The sequence below is a fragment of the Antechinus flavipes genome, chromosome 3, assembly GCF_016432865.1.
Source record: "Antechinus flavipes isolate AdamAnt ecotype Samford, QLD, Australia chromosome 3, AdamAnt_v2, whole genome shotgun sequence".
Classification (NCBI taxonomy): Eukaryota; Metazoa; Chordata; class Mammalia; order Dasyuromorphia; family Dasyuridae; genus Antechinus; species Antechinus flavipes.
The window spans coordinates 518,917,136-518,936,382 of record NC_067400.1 but is presented as its reverse complement, the minus strand read 5'-3'; the positions used below and the strand labels follow the sequence as shown (position 1 = coordinate 518,936,382).

The 19,247-nt window shown below is 43.6% G+C and overlaps 1 protein-coding gene across 2 annotated transcripts; it reads left to right on the top strand.

The window, feature by feature from the left end:
• The first annotated feature begins 4,411 nt into the window (after positions 1–4,411).
• SERPINH1 (serpin family H member 1) lies at positions 4,412–18,914 on the top strand. Of its 2 annotated transcripts, XM_051987087.1 has the most exons (6): positions 4,412–4,557; positions 6,697–6,740; positions 11,104–11,759; positions 12,398–12,496; positions 12,616–12,848; positions 17,269–18,914. In XM_051987087.1, exons 3-6 carry the CDS (start codon positions 11,144–11,146, stop codon positions 17,569–17,571), a joined length of 1,251 nt encoding a protein of 416 aa, XP_051843047.1. In that variant the 5' UTR covers positions 4,412–4,557; positions 6,697–6,740; positions 11,104–11,143; the 3' UTR covers positions 17,572–18,914. The 2 variants fall into 2 exon arrangements, with proteins under 2 accessions (XP_051843047.1, XP_051843046.1); XM_051987086.1 differs by lacking the exon at positions 6,697–6,740.
• The last annotated feature ends 333 nt before the right edge of the window (positions 18,915–19,247 follow it).

Here is a 19,247-nt window from a genome sequence, read left to right as displayed (position 1 = left end):
CATGATACAACATTGTACAATATTTTTTCTAATTCTGCTCAAAAATGATTACATCTTAAAATTAGTAATAGACAAAGAGAGGTAAGCTGGGTATAGTTTGACATGTAGCCTAGATTTGGGGAAAGCAGATTTCAAATGATAAAAGATCAAGTGAATTCTAAGGATGTTTCTCTGAAATTCTGAATTCTTAATTCTAAAGATGGGGTGAAAGAATTGTTTAAAGAAATATTGTGAGTGCATAAGGGACTGTTTTATTAGCTTAGATATTTAACGATATAAACACTGGCAATAAGAACAGAAAACAGAGAAAGGTATAGTATCACTAAAGAGAGTGCTGAACAAGATGAAACTGATGAGAAAAGCCAAGGACAAAAACAAAATAACTCTTGGGTTGTTTTTTTGTTGTAGTTATTATATTAGTGACATGAGGAAGATTGAGAAAGGGGTAGGACAGCTCCTTGGGGGTGAGTAGGATCATAATAATAGCTAACTTTACATAATACTTTAAAGTTGCCAAGTACTTTACATATAATGTGTCTAAACAATCCTACGGACCTACATGTGCAAAAATATTTGTGACAGCCCTTTGTGTAGTGGCAAGAAACTGGAAACTGAGTGGATGCCCATCGGCTGAATAAGTTATGGTATATGAATGTTATGGAATATTATTGTTCTATAAGAAACGATCAGCAGGATGATTTCAGAGAGGCCTGGAGAGACCTATATGAACTGACACTAAGTGAAATGAGCAGAACCAGGAAATCATTATAAATGGCAACAAGAAGATTATAGGATGATCAATTCTGATGGATGTGACTCTTTGCAACAATGAGATGATTGAGGCCAGTTCCAATGATCTTATGATGAAGAGAGCTATCTATACCCAGAGAGAGGAATGGGAACTAAGTGTGGATCACAATATAGCATTTTCATGTCATTGTTTCATGTTGTTGTTTACTTGCATTTTCTTTTCTTTTTCATTTTTTTTCTTTTTGATCTGATTTTTCTTGTGCAGCAAGACTATTGTATAAATATGTATACAAACATTGGATTTAACATATCTTTTAACATGTTTAACATATATCAAATTATGACCATAAGGTTTTGTAAGGGTCAATGTTAAAAAATTATCCATGCATATACTTTGAAAACAAAAAACTTTAATAAAAAAGTCCCCCTAAAACAAAACAAAACAAAACAAAAAAAAAACCCCATAAAAAACCAAACCCTATGAGGCAGGTGCTAATATTATTGCCATTTAACAAATAATTGTAGATGTTAATTATTAATGATAGCTACAACTTCTATGGGGCTTTAAGAGTTACAAAAATGCTTTATATATGTTAATTCACGTGATCCTTACAATAACTGTGTGAGACAGATGCTATTATCTCTGTTTTACAGATGAAGAAACAGAGGAGACCCAGAGATATGGGCCATAAATTTTCACAGCAAAGTAAGTATCTGTTGAGGAATTTGAACTCAGGTCTTTCTGATTCCAGGACTGGTGTTCTATCCATTGCACCATCTAGCTGCCCTCTATGATACTAATAACATCTAACTCATAGGATTTTTTCATTTTAGTTTTAGAAAGAATTTTTTTGATAGAGGAGGAAAGCTAGAAGATGTTTTCCTTCCTCAAGATTTACATTAGATAGGGTTTCTGAGAAGTATCTCATAGGCTTGTAAAGATCAAATGACAGAACATTTGTAAGATGCTTTCTAAACAAAATATTACATATATTCTGATTAATTATTATAATTATATATATATATCACATATATATATAAATATATAAATATTACATACTATTATGATTAATGCTCCTTTTACATGCCATAGAGGTAGTGGATATTAGTGATGGCAAAGGCAAAAAAAATCAAATAACCAAACCACCCCAACCCCTCAAAAAAAGCCCAGTCCCAGTCCTCAAACAGCAGTATACAATAGTGAACAAATAAGTAAATGCAAAATATATGCAAAATAATGGAGGGAGGGGAGAAAGAGCTAGTATGTGGTGCACCTACCCAAGATGGAACTACCTATCCTTAAAGCCCCAATGAAGGATTCTAGGGCCAATATAAGGAGGGAGAACATTCTACCCTTAGGGGATAGCCCCCCAAAAAAAATCATGGAGGCAGGAAACAGAGAATGGCTAGTTAGTTTCTCTGGAACATAGAATCTTTAATCAACTGAAATTTCACTAATCCTGGAGCTTCAGAAGAAAAAGGCCTGAAGAAAGAGAGGGAAGAATGGGAAGGAAATCTAGAGTGGTGTAAGAAGACATTGGTTGGAAATGGAAACTCAGGTTAGGAAAGCTGAATAAAATCCTGTATGGAGTTCTAGATAGAGAATTTGACCTGGGGATAGGAGCAGATGAGTAGGCTAGAATGAGAAGAACTCAGATAAGCGAAGACAGACCATTCAATAAGTGACAAGGGCTAGGCTTCCCTTGATAATTTCAGTCTATAATTATTTCTTTCCTTTTCTGAGCCTCTACCTAACTTATGTGAGTCCTTCTCTTTTGTTTGGGATGTGTGTGTGTGTGTGTGTGTGTGTGTGTGTGTAATGAAGCAACCAGGGTTAAGTGAGTTGCCCAGGTATCCAAGGTCACATTTGAACTCTGGTCTTCCTGACTCTAGGTGACCACTGGGTCACCTAACTGTCCTGAGTCCCTCTCTTTTCATCACAGATTTAGAGTTAGAAGAGAAATAGAAATTATTTAATCTAACTTCATGATAGAGATGAAGAACTGAAATTTATAGAGGCCATGTGACTTGGTCAAAATCACAAAGTTGCTATGAAATTCACCCCAGTTCCTGTGATTGATTGAAAATTCAGGCTACCTCCATAGCAATCATTTCTTCTGCCATATATTACTGTCAAGAACCTGCCTTTTCAACTTTAGCATCCTTTCTCACTACCTCCTTTTCTTCTTTGACACTGCAAAGATCATGGGACAGGCTCTCACCACCTCAAGCCTCAAATTGGTCTGCTTGCCACAATTCTCTATCCAGTCTAGTCCATCCTCCACTCAGAGATCAGAGGAACTTCTTAAATTGCTGGACTATTACCTATATCAAATAATCCCCTTACTCTATAAACTGGTTGTCACCCAAGTCTGGAACCACCTCCTGGCTTCTCTGGCTTCCTTCAAGTCTCAGCTAAAATTCCATCTTCTGTAAGAGGCCTTTCCCAGTCCTTCATTAATGATGTTAGAGTCTTCCCTTTAGGATTCCAATTTATTCTGATTGCAACTTGTTTATCCATAGTTGTTTTTAAATTGTCTCCCTCATTAGATTGTAAACTTCTTGGGGTCAGAGATTATTTTTAACTTTCTTTGTTATCTTCAGCATTTAGCTCAGTGCTTGGCATATTTGTTATTGTTCAGTCTTATCTGAGTCTTTGGGACCCCATTCGGAGTTTTCTTGGCAAAGATATTAGAATGGTTTACTATTTCCTTCTCCAACTCATTTTACTGATGAGGAAACTGAGGCAAACAGGGTTAAGTGACTTGCCCAGGATCACCCAGTTAGTAAGTGTAGAGGCCAGAACTGAACTCAGGTGCTTAATAAAAACTTGTTGATTGCATGGTTGATATTATAAATGATCTCTTTCCTGTTTTACCTCCTCCTCCCACATTCGGAGACCCTGACAAGAACTCTGAGTGGGAGCAATGATAGAATCTGGTTCCTTCAGAGATTAGGCAGAGAGGTTTAGATGGGGGAAAAAAACCGAAAAAGAAAAGAAAACCATCTTTGATTCAAATTCGAATCTGGGTTCCAATTTCGCTACTGCACACATGCTTGTGTAATCATGAGAGTCATGGTCAGTCTCTCAGATATCAGTTTCCCCATCTGCATGGATTTAACGTTTCTGTAGTAATCCTACGAAATTAGTCAATCCTATAGATACTTGGTTAACATTTTTAGATATAGATTGAATTCTGTTTTCTTCCCTGGAACAAAATCAGAGGCTGGGCCTTAGAAAGAACAAATGGGAAGGATTATTGTAGTCCAGAATCCAAAGCAGAGGATCCGGAGGTTTGGGTTCCAATCCTGATTACTCCACTCTGTGTGTGACCTCTTGCACTTCCATCGTCTCCTTTGAGCTCCTATGAAATGAAAGAAATGGACTAGAGGTTCTCTAACGGACGTTTCCAAAGCTAACATTTCAAGAATAAGAGGGGGTGTGGGTAGGGGATCCGGCCCAGGCCACTCCCCTGATTTGAGGGGCAGTAGGACCCAGGGGCTCTGAAAGACGAAGAGAAGTGGGGGGATGGGGGAAAGGAGTGGGGGGGAGTGGGAGTAGCGAAGGGGAGGGCTTTTTTCTTTTGCAACCTAGCCAGGGGCCGCCCCCTTTAAGTTCCCCCCCCTTCCCATCCCAAGAGCTTTTCCAACTTTCCAGAAGTTTCTGCGGCCCAGGGCGGGGGCCCCTTATATAGAGCTGGCGCGGGGGCAGTGCGCTCGGAGACACAGTCCCGGGACGGAGCTGAGCGGATCCCAGCCGTGAACGGCGCGGGGGAGGGCTCCTCATCTCTGCCCTCCTAAGCCCAGGTGACGGGGGTCGGGGAGCAGAGCAGGAAGGAGAGGGTGGCTAGGAGAGAGCGGCCGCGATTCGGGCACCAACCGGGACCTTCCCAGTCCCAGGTGATCCTCGTGCCCCGAATCCCTTTTAGGGCTCCCGGCAACTTGTCTCCCGGAGAGAGTTGCCTCTTCAAGGGAAGGATTCGAACGTTGGCTTTGGTCCCAGGCTTTCGCTGGCTTCCAGGCACCTTTGGCAGGCTTTGGGATTTGGGCTGGGGAGGACCCGATGCCAGTTAGCGGGGAGACAGCGTCTGGGGGAATTTGGGTAGGGTCAGAGGGGGCGTCTGGGTAGGTAGAGGATTAGGGAGCGACATGTCCGGAGCCGGGGTCTGGAGAAACCCCCATGGGGAGGAGGATCGAAATGATAAGAAGGAAGGCGGTGAGTATGGGGACAGAATTTACCCTCCCCCTATCTCCCCAATCCAAACGGTTTTGGGTCTCTCTCGTCCCTCTGTACTCTTCCCTCTCCTCCAAGCGTCTGACCTGAATACTGTGGCAACTTAAAAGGAAAGGAACAGAAATCTTTGGGAATGAGCCAATTCTATTTGATCCCTTCCGGTCTGGAGAGATGGAGAGAGAGAGAGAGCAGCTTCCAGATCTCTTGTTTCTATAGAGAATTCTATTTTTAGGATTCCCCCTAATCTATAGATTTTCCCATAGATTCCCCCATTCTGTTGGAAAGAGGGAGAGTATAGATTGTCACAGATGTCTTTGTTTCCCAGTCTTTAGGGAACTTCTGGATGTGATCCTTCCTGCTCTCCATTTCCCTGGGGGAAGGGTGGGATCTCTCCTTCTTCGGGAAGGTAGTTGGGGAGCTGTGGGCATCCGTTAGGTCGAAACAGCTGCTGTGCAGATGCTGGAAGCTGTAGGGAGGGTGTTTTTTCCAGATCCAGCTGTTTTTCCTACCTTTCTCCTCTCCCCCACCCCCCTTCCTTTCCTATCCAAGTTTAATCCCCATGAAACACTGGGTATAAAAAGATTTCGAAACTATCTACTTAAAATCGAGGAAAATACCTATCCCTTTACATTTATTGCCCCTTCCCCCATTTTAAATAAAAATCGTGTTTTTACATTGATTATTGGCATAATTTAGTGGAACCCTCAGGACTCAGGGGCAGGAAAGCCTGGCTTGAAGTCAGTTTCTGCTTCTGGGAAAACCAAACTTTTTTGAGTCTCAATTTTTTCATCAGTCTAGGGGATGACTCATAGCCTTGCTTATCTCACAGGGGTGCTGTAGCAAAACTTTTTGCAAATCTTAAAAGTGTCATTGAAATAAGGCACTGTTTTTTCCCATTCTTGTAACAACCCTGTGGAGTAGGCAGGGCAAATGTTATTATCCCTGTTTGATGAAGGGGGAAACAGGCCGTTAGAATCTATCTGATATCACACACACGGTGCTCAGAGTGGAAGAAATGGGGTTTAGAAACTAGATCTTGACTCCCTGCCATTGTATTATCTGAGGAACATCCAAGATAATAGGGAAGGGCTGGAGATTAGATTTCTGAGTCCCTCCCCCTTTATCACTTCTGTGGTCCTGATTCAGGTTAGATTGGGCCAGAGAGGAAATGGGGAGGTGGGGGAGGGGAGCTGCAGACCGCTCAGCTGTCCCTCTGCACCTCTAGCCCCGCCCAGCCTGGAGTCATCCCTCCCATCTCTCTCTTTCCAAGGTCCCTCCTGGGTCCCTGGGAGATTCTGGCTAGGTCTTTGTTCAGCTGATTTGGCCAAAAAGGTTTACCTCTGGTCTACACTCCTTTTGTCTATGCTTTCATTCTGTCTGTCCCTGTTTGTCTGAAGAGGGAATAGCAGCAGAACTTATTTTTCCCCCTAATAGCCACTTCCTAAAAACTAAACCAAACCAAAAAACAAAACAAAAACATGGTAAACAACTTGAACAAACAAATAAGGGTTGTGGATCAGTGTTAGATGATAAAGATATATGTGTTTTCTTGCTGCCTGACAAAAATCTTAAGGCAGAGGACTGGGTTCAAATCCTGTCTTTCTTATTACCTGGTTAGGTAACCAGTTTCCTCATCTGCCAGACAAAGGGGTTGGGCTCTGTGATTTCCAAGGGCCCGAACTGCTCTACCTTATATGTCTGTTTTCTTTCAGAATGAAAAAAGCAAGCACTGACCTCCCTCTGAGAGAGTTTCAAGGTATCTTGGCCTCTGATTAAAAGTGACTTTTCCCAAATGTCTGAATTCCCTTCTGCTTCTGTCTCTTCCTTTCCTCCTGTTTTCCTGGCCCGCTGATAGGTGAAAGTGGAATATCTCCCTGGCAGGGCCCCTCTCCTCTTCTCTCCCCAACCCCCATCTCTTTTGCTTCCCAAGTCTCTGATACAGGTCAGGATGAAACCCAGGCCTGTCTGCAAAGCATGGGCTTGTTTTTTCTTCCCTATAGGGAAAGGAGGCTGTGAGCTATAAATTACCTCGTTCTGCAGCTGGGTAATTGTTGTCTCTCTGAATGGCCCTGGAAGCCTTAGTCTGCTTGTGGGGACATGTGTAGAGGCAGCTGCTTGTTCTGTCTCAGGCAGCAGCAGGGAGGATGGGACTGCTCTCTCTCCACTTGCTTTTCTTCCCCTCTCTCCCTCATCCACTCAAGCCCCCTCTCTTCTGAAGCTACTGCCTTTGAGTTTGTTTTACAGAATCCTAGAATGTGGATGCTTGAAGGGCCATAGATTTCATCTAATGCCAGGGTATTTTGGGGAGGCTTATGAATACCTTCTCAGAGTCACATTTTTAAATGCATAAGATAAAATACAGAAAGGTAATAAAGGTGAACAACTACAATGAAATATGATTGTTAGAATATTGTAACAAGTTTATGGACCTCAGATCAAGAACTGATATGCTTTGATGAAAAAAAAAAAACGAATCCTAGAGAAGAGAAATGATTTGAGGGTTAAATCTGGGGCCCCTACAAATCTGTGGCTTGGGACTGTGACTCTCTCCCTTGATGCCTCCAAGTCTGTTTCTTCCTTCCCTGAGCCCAACCATAAGACCCTCCCCCCAGCTCTGCCACGGCAGCCCCTGGCGGAGAACCTCAGGAATTCCTCTTTTTCCTTGCCACGTCATCTCTCTCCATACCCTTCCTCCTCCCCTCCATCGCTGAGGGAAGGCAGCTGGCTGGAAGCGGGGAGAGGTTTTAGGCCTATCATTTGAAACTCACACATGAGAAATCAAGCCCCTGTTATTTGAGGTTACGAGATGCAAAGGCGCAGTGACTTGAGCTGCCTACGTGGCAGGGTTGGGAAATGGGGGGTGGAGGTTGGTAGTTCCTAGGCCTGTTAGCTAAAAATGAAATCCTTTGATCCTTGGAACTCTAATTCGATGAAGGTTTCCCTCTTTCTTTTCTCCTAAGTACACCAAGGACTTTTTGCTCCATTTCAAACATTCAGGTTACCAACTTTATTGCCATAAAGCAGAGAGGTGACTTTGGCTGATTGGAATCCATCCTTGTTTGCGCTCTGTTCTGGTGATGAAACAGAAGGGACACAACCATATCTTCAGTGGATGTTTAATCCTGTTAAATTAGTCATGAGATTTTAAATTTCTGTAGCTCCTAACTCTTCAGACTTGATGATAGTTGTGAATTCATATTAATCTTAGAGCAGTCTATGAAGGAAGGAAATAAACATCTATTAAGTGTCTGCTCTGTGCCAAGCATTGTACTAAGCATTTTACAGTTATTGTTTCATTTAATTCTTGAAATCTCTGAGAGACAGGTTCTATTATTATTATTCCCGTTTTACTCTTGAGGAAACTGAGTTTAGGGACTTGCCCCAGGGTCATTTGCTTGTATCTGAGGCCAGTTTTGTGTTTGGGTTTTGCTGACTCCAGGCCCAGTTCTCAGTCCACTGTGAATGAGGTAAGGCTGGGAGCTTGTCTTCTCATAAGTAATTCAGTTTTGTTCCTTCTCAGTTCTCCCATCCTGGCAATACCAAGTACCCAAAGTTCTATTTTCTTGTTGACAGATTGTCAATTTAGAACTGGAAAGGGTCTTAGAGATCCGTTAGGTCAACTCCTTTATTTGACATAGATTAAATGATTTGTTACTCTGCCAAGGCAGCAAGTGTCAGAGCTAGCACTTGAACCCAGGACCTCTTACTCTTAATCTACCCCCCTTTCTCCCCAGAGTACCCTATCTTCCCAGTTCTTATAGATACCTTTTTTCTCCCCATGCAAGTGTAACTTGTGTCATTCTGCAAAATGATCTGGGGAATCAGTTGGATGCTTTCACCCTTCCAAAGTCCTAAATTTCTTTGCCTCCTGAGATGATCCTTAACATGATATTCATGGTTTTAAACTGACTTTCCACCCCCTTTCTCCATTTTCTACCCCTTAAGATCTGAATTCCTTAATCAGAATGTCAATTCTGGATGGATTTCAAAATAACTTTTTTTCCAGTTGAGGAATTTGTGCCCAAAATTGTTGTGGCTCTGGACCAACTCATGCAGCAAAGAATCAAGGAAGAATAAAGCTTCCTGGAGAAGGGGGAGTAGCTTGGAAATAAAATGACAGCTCCTGCCTCTGGTCCCATTCTATCAGGAAGGTTCTCAAGGTCTGAGGTGTGGGGCAGGGAGCAGGCTCATGATTGGAGACAGGCAGGGAGGAAAGAGGAGGATGGCATCTGAGCTCAGCTAATCTTCCCTGAGAAGAGAGGATAAAGGGGGAAGGCTCTTAGGGAAGCCCCAGGGTCTCCTGTATCCTGCCCATGACCTCACAGGAAGCCCTTCCTTTCCCTTCCACCAACAGGGATTGAACTATTTACTTGTGGGGCCTTTGTATGAGAGGAAAGTGTTAGTTCTCAGGCTGGAAAAGGATGAGAAAAACAGGGACTAGGAGGCTCCTTAGAAATGATCTAGTTCCAAGTCACGTAGAAAAAGAAGACTGGGGTGAGGGGGGAAGAGAAGGATTTTGCTCAGGCTCATCTAATGAGTTCATAGCTGAGCAGGGATAAAACACAGCTCTTCTGCCTCTCAGGCCAGTTTGTCTTATTTAATCAGTGAACCAATGAGTGACTCATTAACCTCCCTCCGTCTGACCCACAGTGGTATGTGAAGAATGCTCCCTGGGCCCCAGGCTGGGAGTAGGAGTGAGTGCCATGGATCTGTGGTGGAATAGGCGGCATTCATGCTTCCGGCCAAATTTGGAGGGCTCTTACCCACCTCTCAGCCCGCACCAGTGAAATGCAAGCCACGCATTATGCGGCTCTGTATACCGGACTGGCTGCATTCCATTCGAGAGAAAGGCCCCTGATTAAAGCACTCTACTTATGAAAGCCAAGGAGACTTTTTGTCTCCCCCCAGGGAACAGGCGGTTGATTGGTACCATGTGTTTCCATTCTGTGGGTGGGCCAACTGAGCCTTGTGTTAGTTAGGGTTAAAATCCTAAAGATAAGACCTGAAATCCATCTAATCTCTGACCCGTAAGAGCCAGCAGAGTATTGGAGCAAGGATTTGTCCTGTGACAGCTCACAGGTTTTAGATCTGGGAAAGACCTTTAGGGTCTGTTATTTCAGCACCTTTCTTTTACTCAGAAATGAAAAGGAAAGTGATTTGCCCAGTCATGTATGGGAATTCCAATACCTGCCCTTTGGCACCTACTGTTTGTATTCTCCTGTGACAGAATGGGATGACTATCACATTGTAAATGGCTGAGCCACTGCCTGGTGCTAGATAGGTTGATATTCTTATTCATATTCTACTCCATCGCTTTTCATTTGTATTGAACCCACCAGGTAATTGAGTGACATGGAACATCATTGTGGCATGAAAGCATAACAACACAATTTGTTTCAAATTTCACTCGTCCAGGTTTTTCCAATTCGTTTCATTATTAAGCTGTGATTGGATGCCAGACACTTTTTTTTTTTTTTTTTTTTGCCACTTAGCCTGTCCCATTATGAGATAATGGTTATCAAGAGATTCTCTGTATAAAATCATCTGCCATTGGTCCTAATCCACAGACACATCACACTATGATTGAGCGCTGAGTCAGGGAGATCAGAATTCTATTCTAATGTGGCCTCAGACCTCACTGGCTGTGTGAGTGTGGGCAGGTCACTTAACCTTTGCCTAAGTTTCCATGTGGGGATAATAACAGGATCAAATGTAATGTAGAGAAATGGCGGCACTATATAAATGCTTATTGCTTCCTCCCCTCACCCTGCCCCCAAAGGATTGTCAGGAATATTTACCAAGATCTTGGGGCAGTGGGAAGAGAGTGGGATTTGGCATCAGAAGGTCTGAGTGACCTCAGTTCCTCGTTTGTCAGTAAGCATTTATTAAGTACCTCCTGTGTGCCCTCCTTTCCTGAGGAGCCTATGACTTGGTGATTATGACCATTTGTAGGATGGGTGGATGGTAAAAGCCGCAGAGAGGGAGGGGGCAGTTGTTGGGGCCGTCAGTAAGGTTTCATCTTGGTGTTCTCAGCGCCCAGGCGCTCGCTCAGTGAAGCTGAATGTGTCGAAGGAAGCGAAGCCCTTGTGTCACCCGTCCCCTCTGCCTCGTTCCCACAGGTTCCCAGCCGTCAGAAGCAGGGCTTTAGCCCCCGCAGCCATGTGGGCAGCACAGCTCGTTAGTGCCCTCTGCCTCCTGGCAGTGGCCGGGGCAGCTGAGGTCCGGAAGCCAGCCTCGGGGAAGGCGGGGGAGGCGAAGCTGAGCGAGAAGGCGGCCACCTTGGCCGAGCGGAGCGCCAGCTTGGCCTTCAACCTCTACCACGCCATGGCCCAGGACAAAGGGGTGGAGAACATCCTGCTGTCCCCGGTGGTTGTGGCTTCCTCCCTGGGCCTGGTGTCTCTGGGCGGGAAGGCCGCCACGGCTTCGCAGGCCAAGGCCGTGCTGAGTGCCGACAAGCTCCGCGACGACGACGTGCACGCCGGCCTGGCCGAGCTGCTCGCCTCCGTCAGCAACTCCACGGCCCGCAACGTGACGTGGAAGCTGGGCAGCCGCCTCTACGGGCCCAGCTCGGTCAGCTTTGCCGACGACTTCGTCCAGAGCAGCAAGAAGCACTACAACTACGAGCACTCCAAGATCAACTTCAGGGACAAGCGCAGCGCCCTGCAGTCCATCAACGAGTGGGCCTCCCAGACGACGGACGGCAAGCTGCCGGAGGTCACCAAGGACGTGGAGAAGACCGACGGAGCCCTCATCGTCAACGCCATGTTCTTCAAACGTGAGTGGGACAGGCTGCGGGAACGTGGGTCCCCAGGGTTATCTCCTGGGAAACAGACTGCCGTCTGCCCCGGCTCGCCGACTCATTCAGCAAAAGCTTAATCGTTCATCTGGCATTGGTAGATAGAATATGTATTCATACCTTAAGGCTTGAAAAGCATTGTTTATTTAATTTGATCTTCAAAACAATCTGTGGGGAGTAAGTGCTCTTATCTGTATTTTACAGAGGAGGACCCTGAGCCAGAAAGTGGTCAAGGCACTTGCCCAAGGTCACACATTTATGGAGCATCTGAGGCAGAATTCCAGTCTTCCTAACTCCTGCTCCACCACCACGCTTACCTAGCTGCTTCCTAGGCAATTATTTTGTTCCTGCTGTATACGGAGCATTGCTCTGGCTACTGGGGAGAGCATGAATTTTGCTTACTGAGATGTTCTCCCTTTGTAGGGGAATAAGGGGTAAACTTAAAGTGTGACCTCAGGTTAGTCCCTTTCCTGAGCTGGACCTAACTAACTGTGGCTTGGACTAGGCCATCTCCAAGATAGCTAATTCTGGAGCAAAGCTTGTGGTGTTGAGATGTGGCAGGAAAGGCAGTGTTTGAGGTCTAAAGCATGACTGACTTCCCTCTCTCCTTTCTGCAGCCCACTGGGATGAAAAATTCCACCATAAGATGGTTGACAACCGAGGATTCATGGTGACCCGCTCCTACACAGTAGGCGTGCCCATGATGCACCGCACAGGTAGGCTGGTGGTCGGCTGGGGAGTGTGGGGAGGGGACCAGGCCATCTAGGAAGGGAGGGACTTGGTCTTCAACTCCTAGTCTGGCCAGTCTCCTTAGCCCATGTCCTGTGCCATCCAGGTCTCTACAACTACTACGATGATGAGACAGAAAAACTCCAGATGGTTGAGATGCCTTTGGCCCATAAGCTCTCAAGCCTCATCATCATTATGCCCCACCACGTGGAGCCTCTGGAGAGGTTGGAAAAGCTCCTGACCAAGGAACAGCTCAAGACCTGGTTGGGCAAGATGAAGAAGAGGGCTGTGGCCATTTCCCTTCCCAAAGGCGTTGTGGAGGTGACGCATGACCTCCAGGTAAGAAGCAGATTCAGCTGAAGGGTACCCCTGAACTAAGGGGTGGGAATAGGGTCAGAAAATGGGGAAGGTGGGTCAGGGAATTTTTTCAGTCCTAAGGCAGCCAGCCCTGGGTCCGAGTCTCCCTGAATCCTCTAAGCTTCCTGAAGTAAGAGGTCTTTTCTCTTTGGAACTAATTCAAGGAAATCTCTGACAACTTTTGTCTCTTCTGCTTGGCAAAGAGCATCTTAGAGCAGGAAGTCAGATGACTTCCAGTCCTGGTTCCACTGTGTAGTCTTAGGTATTTTTGGTGTCAGACTTTACCTTTTGTTGGCATCTGTCTTTCCCCCTCAACAAAGGGAAGGGATTTGACAAATGTGGCCTCATATTGGTTTGATTATTGTTGTAATTGTTTTTTTTTTTCCAGTTTTGACAGCTTGTATTTCAAATTTCCTTTGTAGGTAGGAAGGTGTAGTGTACCAGACCATGAGCTAGTAAATGAGTTCAAATTCTGCCTCACTTAATAGTTATGTGACTTTGGGCACAAGTCATTTTCTTTCTCTGGGCCACATTTTCTCCTTCTGTAAGTGAAGGGTAGTATTATTTCCCTGCTTGGCTCTGTAAAAGAAACTTTCAGAGTGCTCTAGGAATATGCACTATGATCAGGGTTGCTTCTGGTCCTATCTCTAGAATTTTGTGGCCTTTGTTAATCCTTTGGTCAGCATTAGAGATCTGCCATGTGCAATCTTTTATGGTACTCCGTCATCATCATCATCATCATCCATTTATTAAATACTTACTGTATGCTAAAACCTGGTGATACAAAAGATAGAAAAAGCCCTTGCCTTCAAGGAATTCACATTTTAGTGGGGGAAACAACTGCTTGGCTGCATCCTGGTGGAGAGAAACCAGTGGGGCCTCTGGAAAGCTCTTAGTCCATTTAGGGACATAATGAAGTAATAAATTCTGTCTCCAGAAAATGTATCCCAGGCACATGTGGACCCAGCACAAACAAAAACATGCCTGTAGCCTATTCCACTCTTTATACTGTCTTTCCCCTGAAAGAGGCAGTTTTGCTGTAGGACTGCTGAACAAGTCTTTTGCTGGTTATTGAGTAGCTATAAAAACTTCCATGAAGGAGGTTGAGTTTTGATCTGGATTTGGGCTCCAGGTAGAATTTTTGCCAGGTAAAAATTGAATGTCATGGATGCACATGGAAGTGAGCTTATTAAAATACATATTAATAGTGCTTTATATGTGTACATCACAATCATTCCCCTACTAGGAAACATGCCTAAGGTATGTTTCAGTATCTCCTTTCTGCCATCTTCATTGTTTTTTCCATGACTCAGAGTTCCTTCTAAGATCTCATTGAAGTCATTGTATGCATTTTTTACATTGTTTTCTGAGTTCTACTTATATTATTCAATATCATTTCATATGATTCTTTCCTTATTTCTCCAATTCTAGTTATCAGGTTTGGTATTTTTTTTTCGCCATAAATAATATTTTATGACTTTCATTCACTAAAGTTTTTCCCATCAGGCCTCACTCTTTCCATATTTCTCCAGTTCTATTTATCAAGTTTAGTATTTTTTGGCCATATAATAATATTTTGTGACATTTCTCTACCAAAGCTTTTCCCATCAGACCTCAGTTGATGGGTTTCCATTTTATTTTTAGTTCTTTCTTACCTCACAATGCCTTTAAGACTTATTTGAGAGATAGGAGACCTTAGTTTTTTGTCTCAGAGGAAAGTGAATTTAACCTTCTCAATGATTTTCAGAATGTCAGAGCTGGAATGGTTCTCAGACCATTTAGTCAAATTCTTTACCCCAAGCATGAAGCTCTTTTCCCCTGTCTTTCAATAGGGACTTGAAGTCAGGGACTATTGTAGTTTTTGTCTCTGGGGATACAAAGACAAATGATTCTCTAAATGTAAGTGCTTAATGTAAATGCCTAAACATTTGGTATAAAGAGCACCAGGTTTGGAATCAGGAAGACTTTGCTGGGTTCAAATCCAGCCTTAAATATTTAATTGCTATGTGACCTGGACAAGTCATTTAAGCCATTTTGCCTCAGTTTCCCCACCTGCAAAATGAGCTTGGAGAAGGAAAACCACTGCACTATCTTAGCCAAGAAAAATCCTTCCTGGGATGTGACTGAAACAGCTGAACAGCAATGATGTTTGGTTTGAATTAAATTGTTGACATCATTCTCCTTACAAGTTAATAAGCCAACAAGCATTTATTAAATACTTACAATGTGTCAGGCATTTTACCAAATGCTAGAAATACAAGCATAAATGGCTGGTCAATAAATATTTATTAAGAAATCAGAAAGTGCTAAGCATTATGCTAAACACCAGAGAATGACAATTCTTGCCAACATGGAGCCTATGTTGTGATGGGAAACTCCAGAATAGATTGCAGATGGTCCTAGTGGAAACCTTGTCTAAGGATGGGTCTTATCTATTGCCATCCCCCACCAACTATAATAATTGTTCCCATTGAAATTATACATCTTGCAAGATACTTAGCTCTCATCAGATTAAGTGACATAATTATTAACGCAAAATTATTACAGATGGGGAAATTGAGACTTGGGGGTCAGAAGTGACTTTAGCGAATCATAGCTTTAAATGGTGTAGTGGATAGAGCACTGGGACTAGAGTAAAGGAGTTTAAATCCAGTCTCAGACACACATTACTTGTGTGTCCCTGAGCAAATCTAACTTCTGTTGCCTTAGTTTTTCCATGGGAGTAATAATAATCCCTACCTCTCTGGGTTGTTGTGAGGATGAAGTGAGATACTATTTGTAAAGTGCTTACATGGTGCTTGACACATGGTAGGTTATGGTAGGTGCTTTAAAACTGCTCATCTTTCCCCTCTGCTAGCTCCCACTCAAGGAGCCTCAGAAGTTACCTTGTTCAATGATGACAAATGAATAGAAATAGGAGCTAACAAAATGATATATATATATATATATCCCTAAATATTAACTTAAAAATAGATTTATATTTATTACATATTCATATATTGTATTATTATATATTTATAATTTTTATTAATTTATTTTGTTAAATATTTCCCAGTTAGGTTTAAATCTGGGCTGTGTTGCCCTGGCAAGTGTATGTGTGGGCCGTGTATTTGAGCCCTTTGATCTAGGTTGTGGCATAGAAGTGGAATCAGTTTCTAAGCGGGCATTGCTTTTTTTCTCTAAATTATATCACAGTTCATTTTTTTCCTATTTTTTTCCTCTCTTAGTTTCTCCCTTTTGTTCTGATTTTTCTTTCCCAACATGATTCATAAACAAATATGTATTTTAAAGTTAATATACATGTATAACCAGAAAAAATAAAACAATTTTAAAAATAAATCACATCACAGCTCCTTCTCCTGGAAAACTCCATTTTCTATAGTGATCCAAGGCTTTCCAAGTACTTTCTTTCTTATAGTCCTTGAAGACAAATGGTCTGAGTAGGAAGATCCTCACTTCATAGAGAAGGAGACTGAACCTTAGAAAAGTGTCCTGGATTCATACAGGTGGTTAAATGTCAGATTCAGGATCTGAACCCTGATCCCTTCCAACAAGGTGTCTGAAACTCTTTGTACTCTACCCCTTGGCCTCTAACTTGGAGGTTCTTAACATTTTTTGTGCTGGACCTTTTTGTAATAGTCTGGTGAAGTTTTCTTAGATTTCTCAGAACCATATTTTTATTTTTTGTAATTCTTCTAAATATTTCCACATTTATCATGCTATACACACACACAAAAATCAGATTAAAAGGGGAAAAAATGAGAAAGAAAAACATTAAGCAAACAAACAACAACAAAGGTGTTGTGATCCCCATTCAGTCCCCATAGTCCTCTCTCTGGAGGTGAATGGCTCTCTCCAGCTATTGAAATTGGCTTGAATCACCTCATTCTTGAAAAGAGCTAAGTCTATTACAGTTGATCATCACATAATCTTGTTGCTATGTGCAATGATCTCTTGGTTTTATTCAATTCACTCAGCATCATTTCATGTAAGTCTCTCCAGGCCTCTTTGCATTCATCCTGCTGGTCATTTCTTATAGAACAATAATATTCCATAATATTCATATACCACAAATTCAGCCATTCTCCAATTGATGGGTATCCATTCATTTTCCAGTTTCTAGCCGCTACAAAGACACCTGCCACAAACATTTTTGTACATGTGGGTCCCTTTCCCTCCTTTAAGATCTCTTTGGGATATAAGCCCAGTAGTAGCACTGCTAGACCAAAGGATATGGACAGTTTAATAGCCCTTTGGGCATAAGAACCATATTTTTAAATACATAAAATAATATATATTGGAATTAGAAAAGAAATCAATTATTGTCATATAGTTAATAAAATAGTAAAAGAATAAGTTCATTAAGAACTGTTATTCTAACTGGCCATCCTCCTTGTGACAGAAACATCTGGCTGGCCTCGGCCTGACGGAAGCCATTGACAAGAACAAGGCAGACCTGTCTCGAATGTCCGGCAAGAAAGATCTATACCTGGCCAGTGTCTTCCATGCCACAGCCTTTGAGTGGGACACGGATGGCAATCCCTTTGACCAGGACATCTACGGGCGGGAGGAGCTGCGGAGCCCCAAGCTCTTCTATGCTGACCATCCCTTCATCTTCCTGGTCAAGGATGCCCAGAGTGGGTCCTTGCTTTTCATTGGCCGCCTGGTCCGGCCCAAGGGCGACAAGATGCGTGATGAGCTTTAGGCCCTTGGACAGGGGTAGGGAAGGGGGGGTGGATGGGTGGGTGGGTGGTGGGTGTGGGAAGAACTCAATGGGTGCTATTTTGGCCAGCTGGGGCTGGGTCAGGGCCAAGGCTACAACCAAGGCTCAGTAGTGGTGGCAGTATCAAGGCGGGGGTCTCTAGATTCAGGTGGTGGACCTCACCTCTCCACTGTTCCCTGGAGTTTCAGGAAAGGGGGCTGGTTTTTCCAGTGCCCTGGACCGTCCCTCCGGATATTAGGGGCGTGCTGCTGAGGGGGGGTGGGTGGATGATAGGTCCTCTGGGGTTTGGGCTGGAAGTCTGAGAGAGGTGGGTTTTTGCAACCCCCTCACATGCCCCTGGGGAGAGCATTCTGGTTCTCCCCTCTTCTCAGAGTGCTTCTGGGTTCTCTGAAAGTGGGCTGAGAAACATCCCCCCACAGACTTCTCCCCCTCCCCAGGTCCCCTAACTGTCTCATCTAGAGCCCATTCCATCCCTACCTGGCAGGGTATTCTTACCAGTAGTCATTTTCATATCTATCTGAGCTGGAAGTGGCCTTAGAGACCAGCTAGTCTACACTCCCTCCCCCATTATACAGATGGGGAAACTGAAGCCCAGAGAGAGGCTTGCCCACTGTTACACAGTGAGTTAGTGACAAAATCAGGATTGGAACCCAAATTAAATCTCCACTGGGCTGCCTTGGTTCCTCTATATTAGAGATGACCCCCAAATTCTACACAGCCATGAGCAGGGACCAGAACCAAAGAGTTGTCACATTTCCAAAGCCATATTCTATGACCCAGCTACTGAGTAACTCGAGTCAAGAATAGAGAGTGCCAAAGAACAGCACCCCTCCCAAATGCATATATAGGGTAACAGACCATTGGAGTTGGAAAGGACCCTACAAGTCATCTGGTTAAAACCCTCTCATTTTTACAAAAGAAGCTGTTTTTGAGAGGCAGGAGCAGAAGAGCTGAGATTCTGGCTCAGGGCCTCTGACTCCAAATACACTATTTTCCACCATGTCACATCCAAGCCTACACCTGCTTTTGGCCCCTCCTCCCATTGCCCCCTGGGGCTGGGGCCCCAATGTTGCACTGTGACCCTCCGGACCGTGGAAGGACAGGCCGGAGAGCAAGGAGACGGGAGGGGAAGGAATTTTTGTGCGGCATGTGCCCACGTGGTCCGCACAGCTTTATTTTCTCAAAAGGAGTCTTTTTTTCAAAAAGGGGGGGAGGGAGGGATGGGGAGGAAATTAGCCCTTGTATCTGCCAAAGCAAGGGTTTTGTTGTAAGATTTTTGCGATCAAATGTGTTTTGCAATAAAATGTGTTTGTTTTTTTTTTTCATTGAGTAGTTTCATGTGGTCTCTATTCAAAGGGGGTTTGGTGAAGATTTTGATTGATAGGTTGAGGGTAGCTTGTTAGCTTTACCTGTATAGAAGAGTGGGTTTGAAGCCAAGTTAAAATCCAAACAAATCCCCCTGAGTCTATCCTGGGCATTGTAAACAATGACAGAACCAGGGAACAGCAGTGCAAGAAGGAAGTGACATTTATGAAGTACTTATTATATGCCAGGCACTAGGTACAATTAATCACTTTAAAAAATTCTTATCTCTTGTGATCCTCACAACAACCCTGGAAGGGAGGTACTATTATTGTCCCCATTTTACAGATGAGAGC

What these genes read in the sequence shown, in the direction of transcription:
- SERPINH1 (XM_051987086.1), top strand. Translation starts at nt 11,144, where the DNA reads ATGTGGGCAGCACAGCTCGTTAGTGCCCTCTGCCTCCTGGCAGTGGCC. An exon ending in GCCCATGATGCACCGCACAG is followed by an intron (nt 12,497 to 12,615) that starts GTAGGCTGGTGG and finishes TGTGCCATCCAG; the next exon opens with GTCTCTACAACTACTACGAT. An exon ending in AGGTGACGCATGACCTCCAG is followed by an intron (nt 12,849 to 17,268) that starts GTAAGAAGCAGA and finishes TCCTTGTGACAG; the next exon opens with AAACATCTGGCTGGCCTCGG.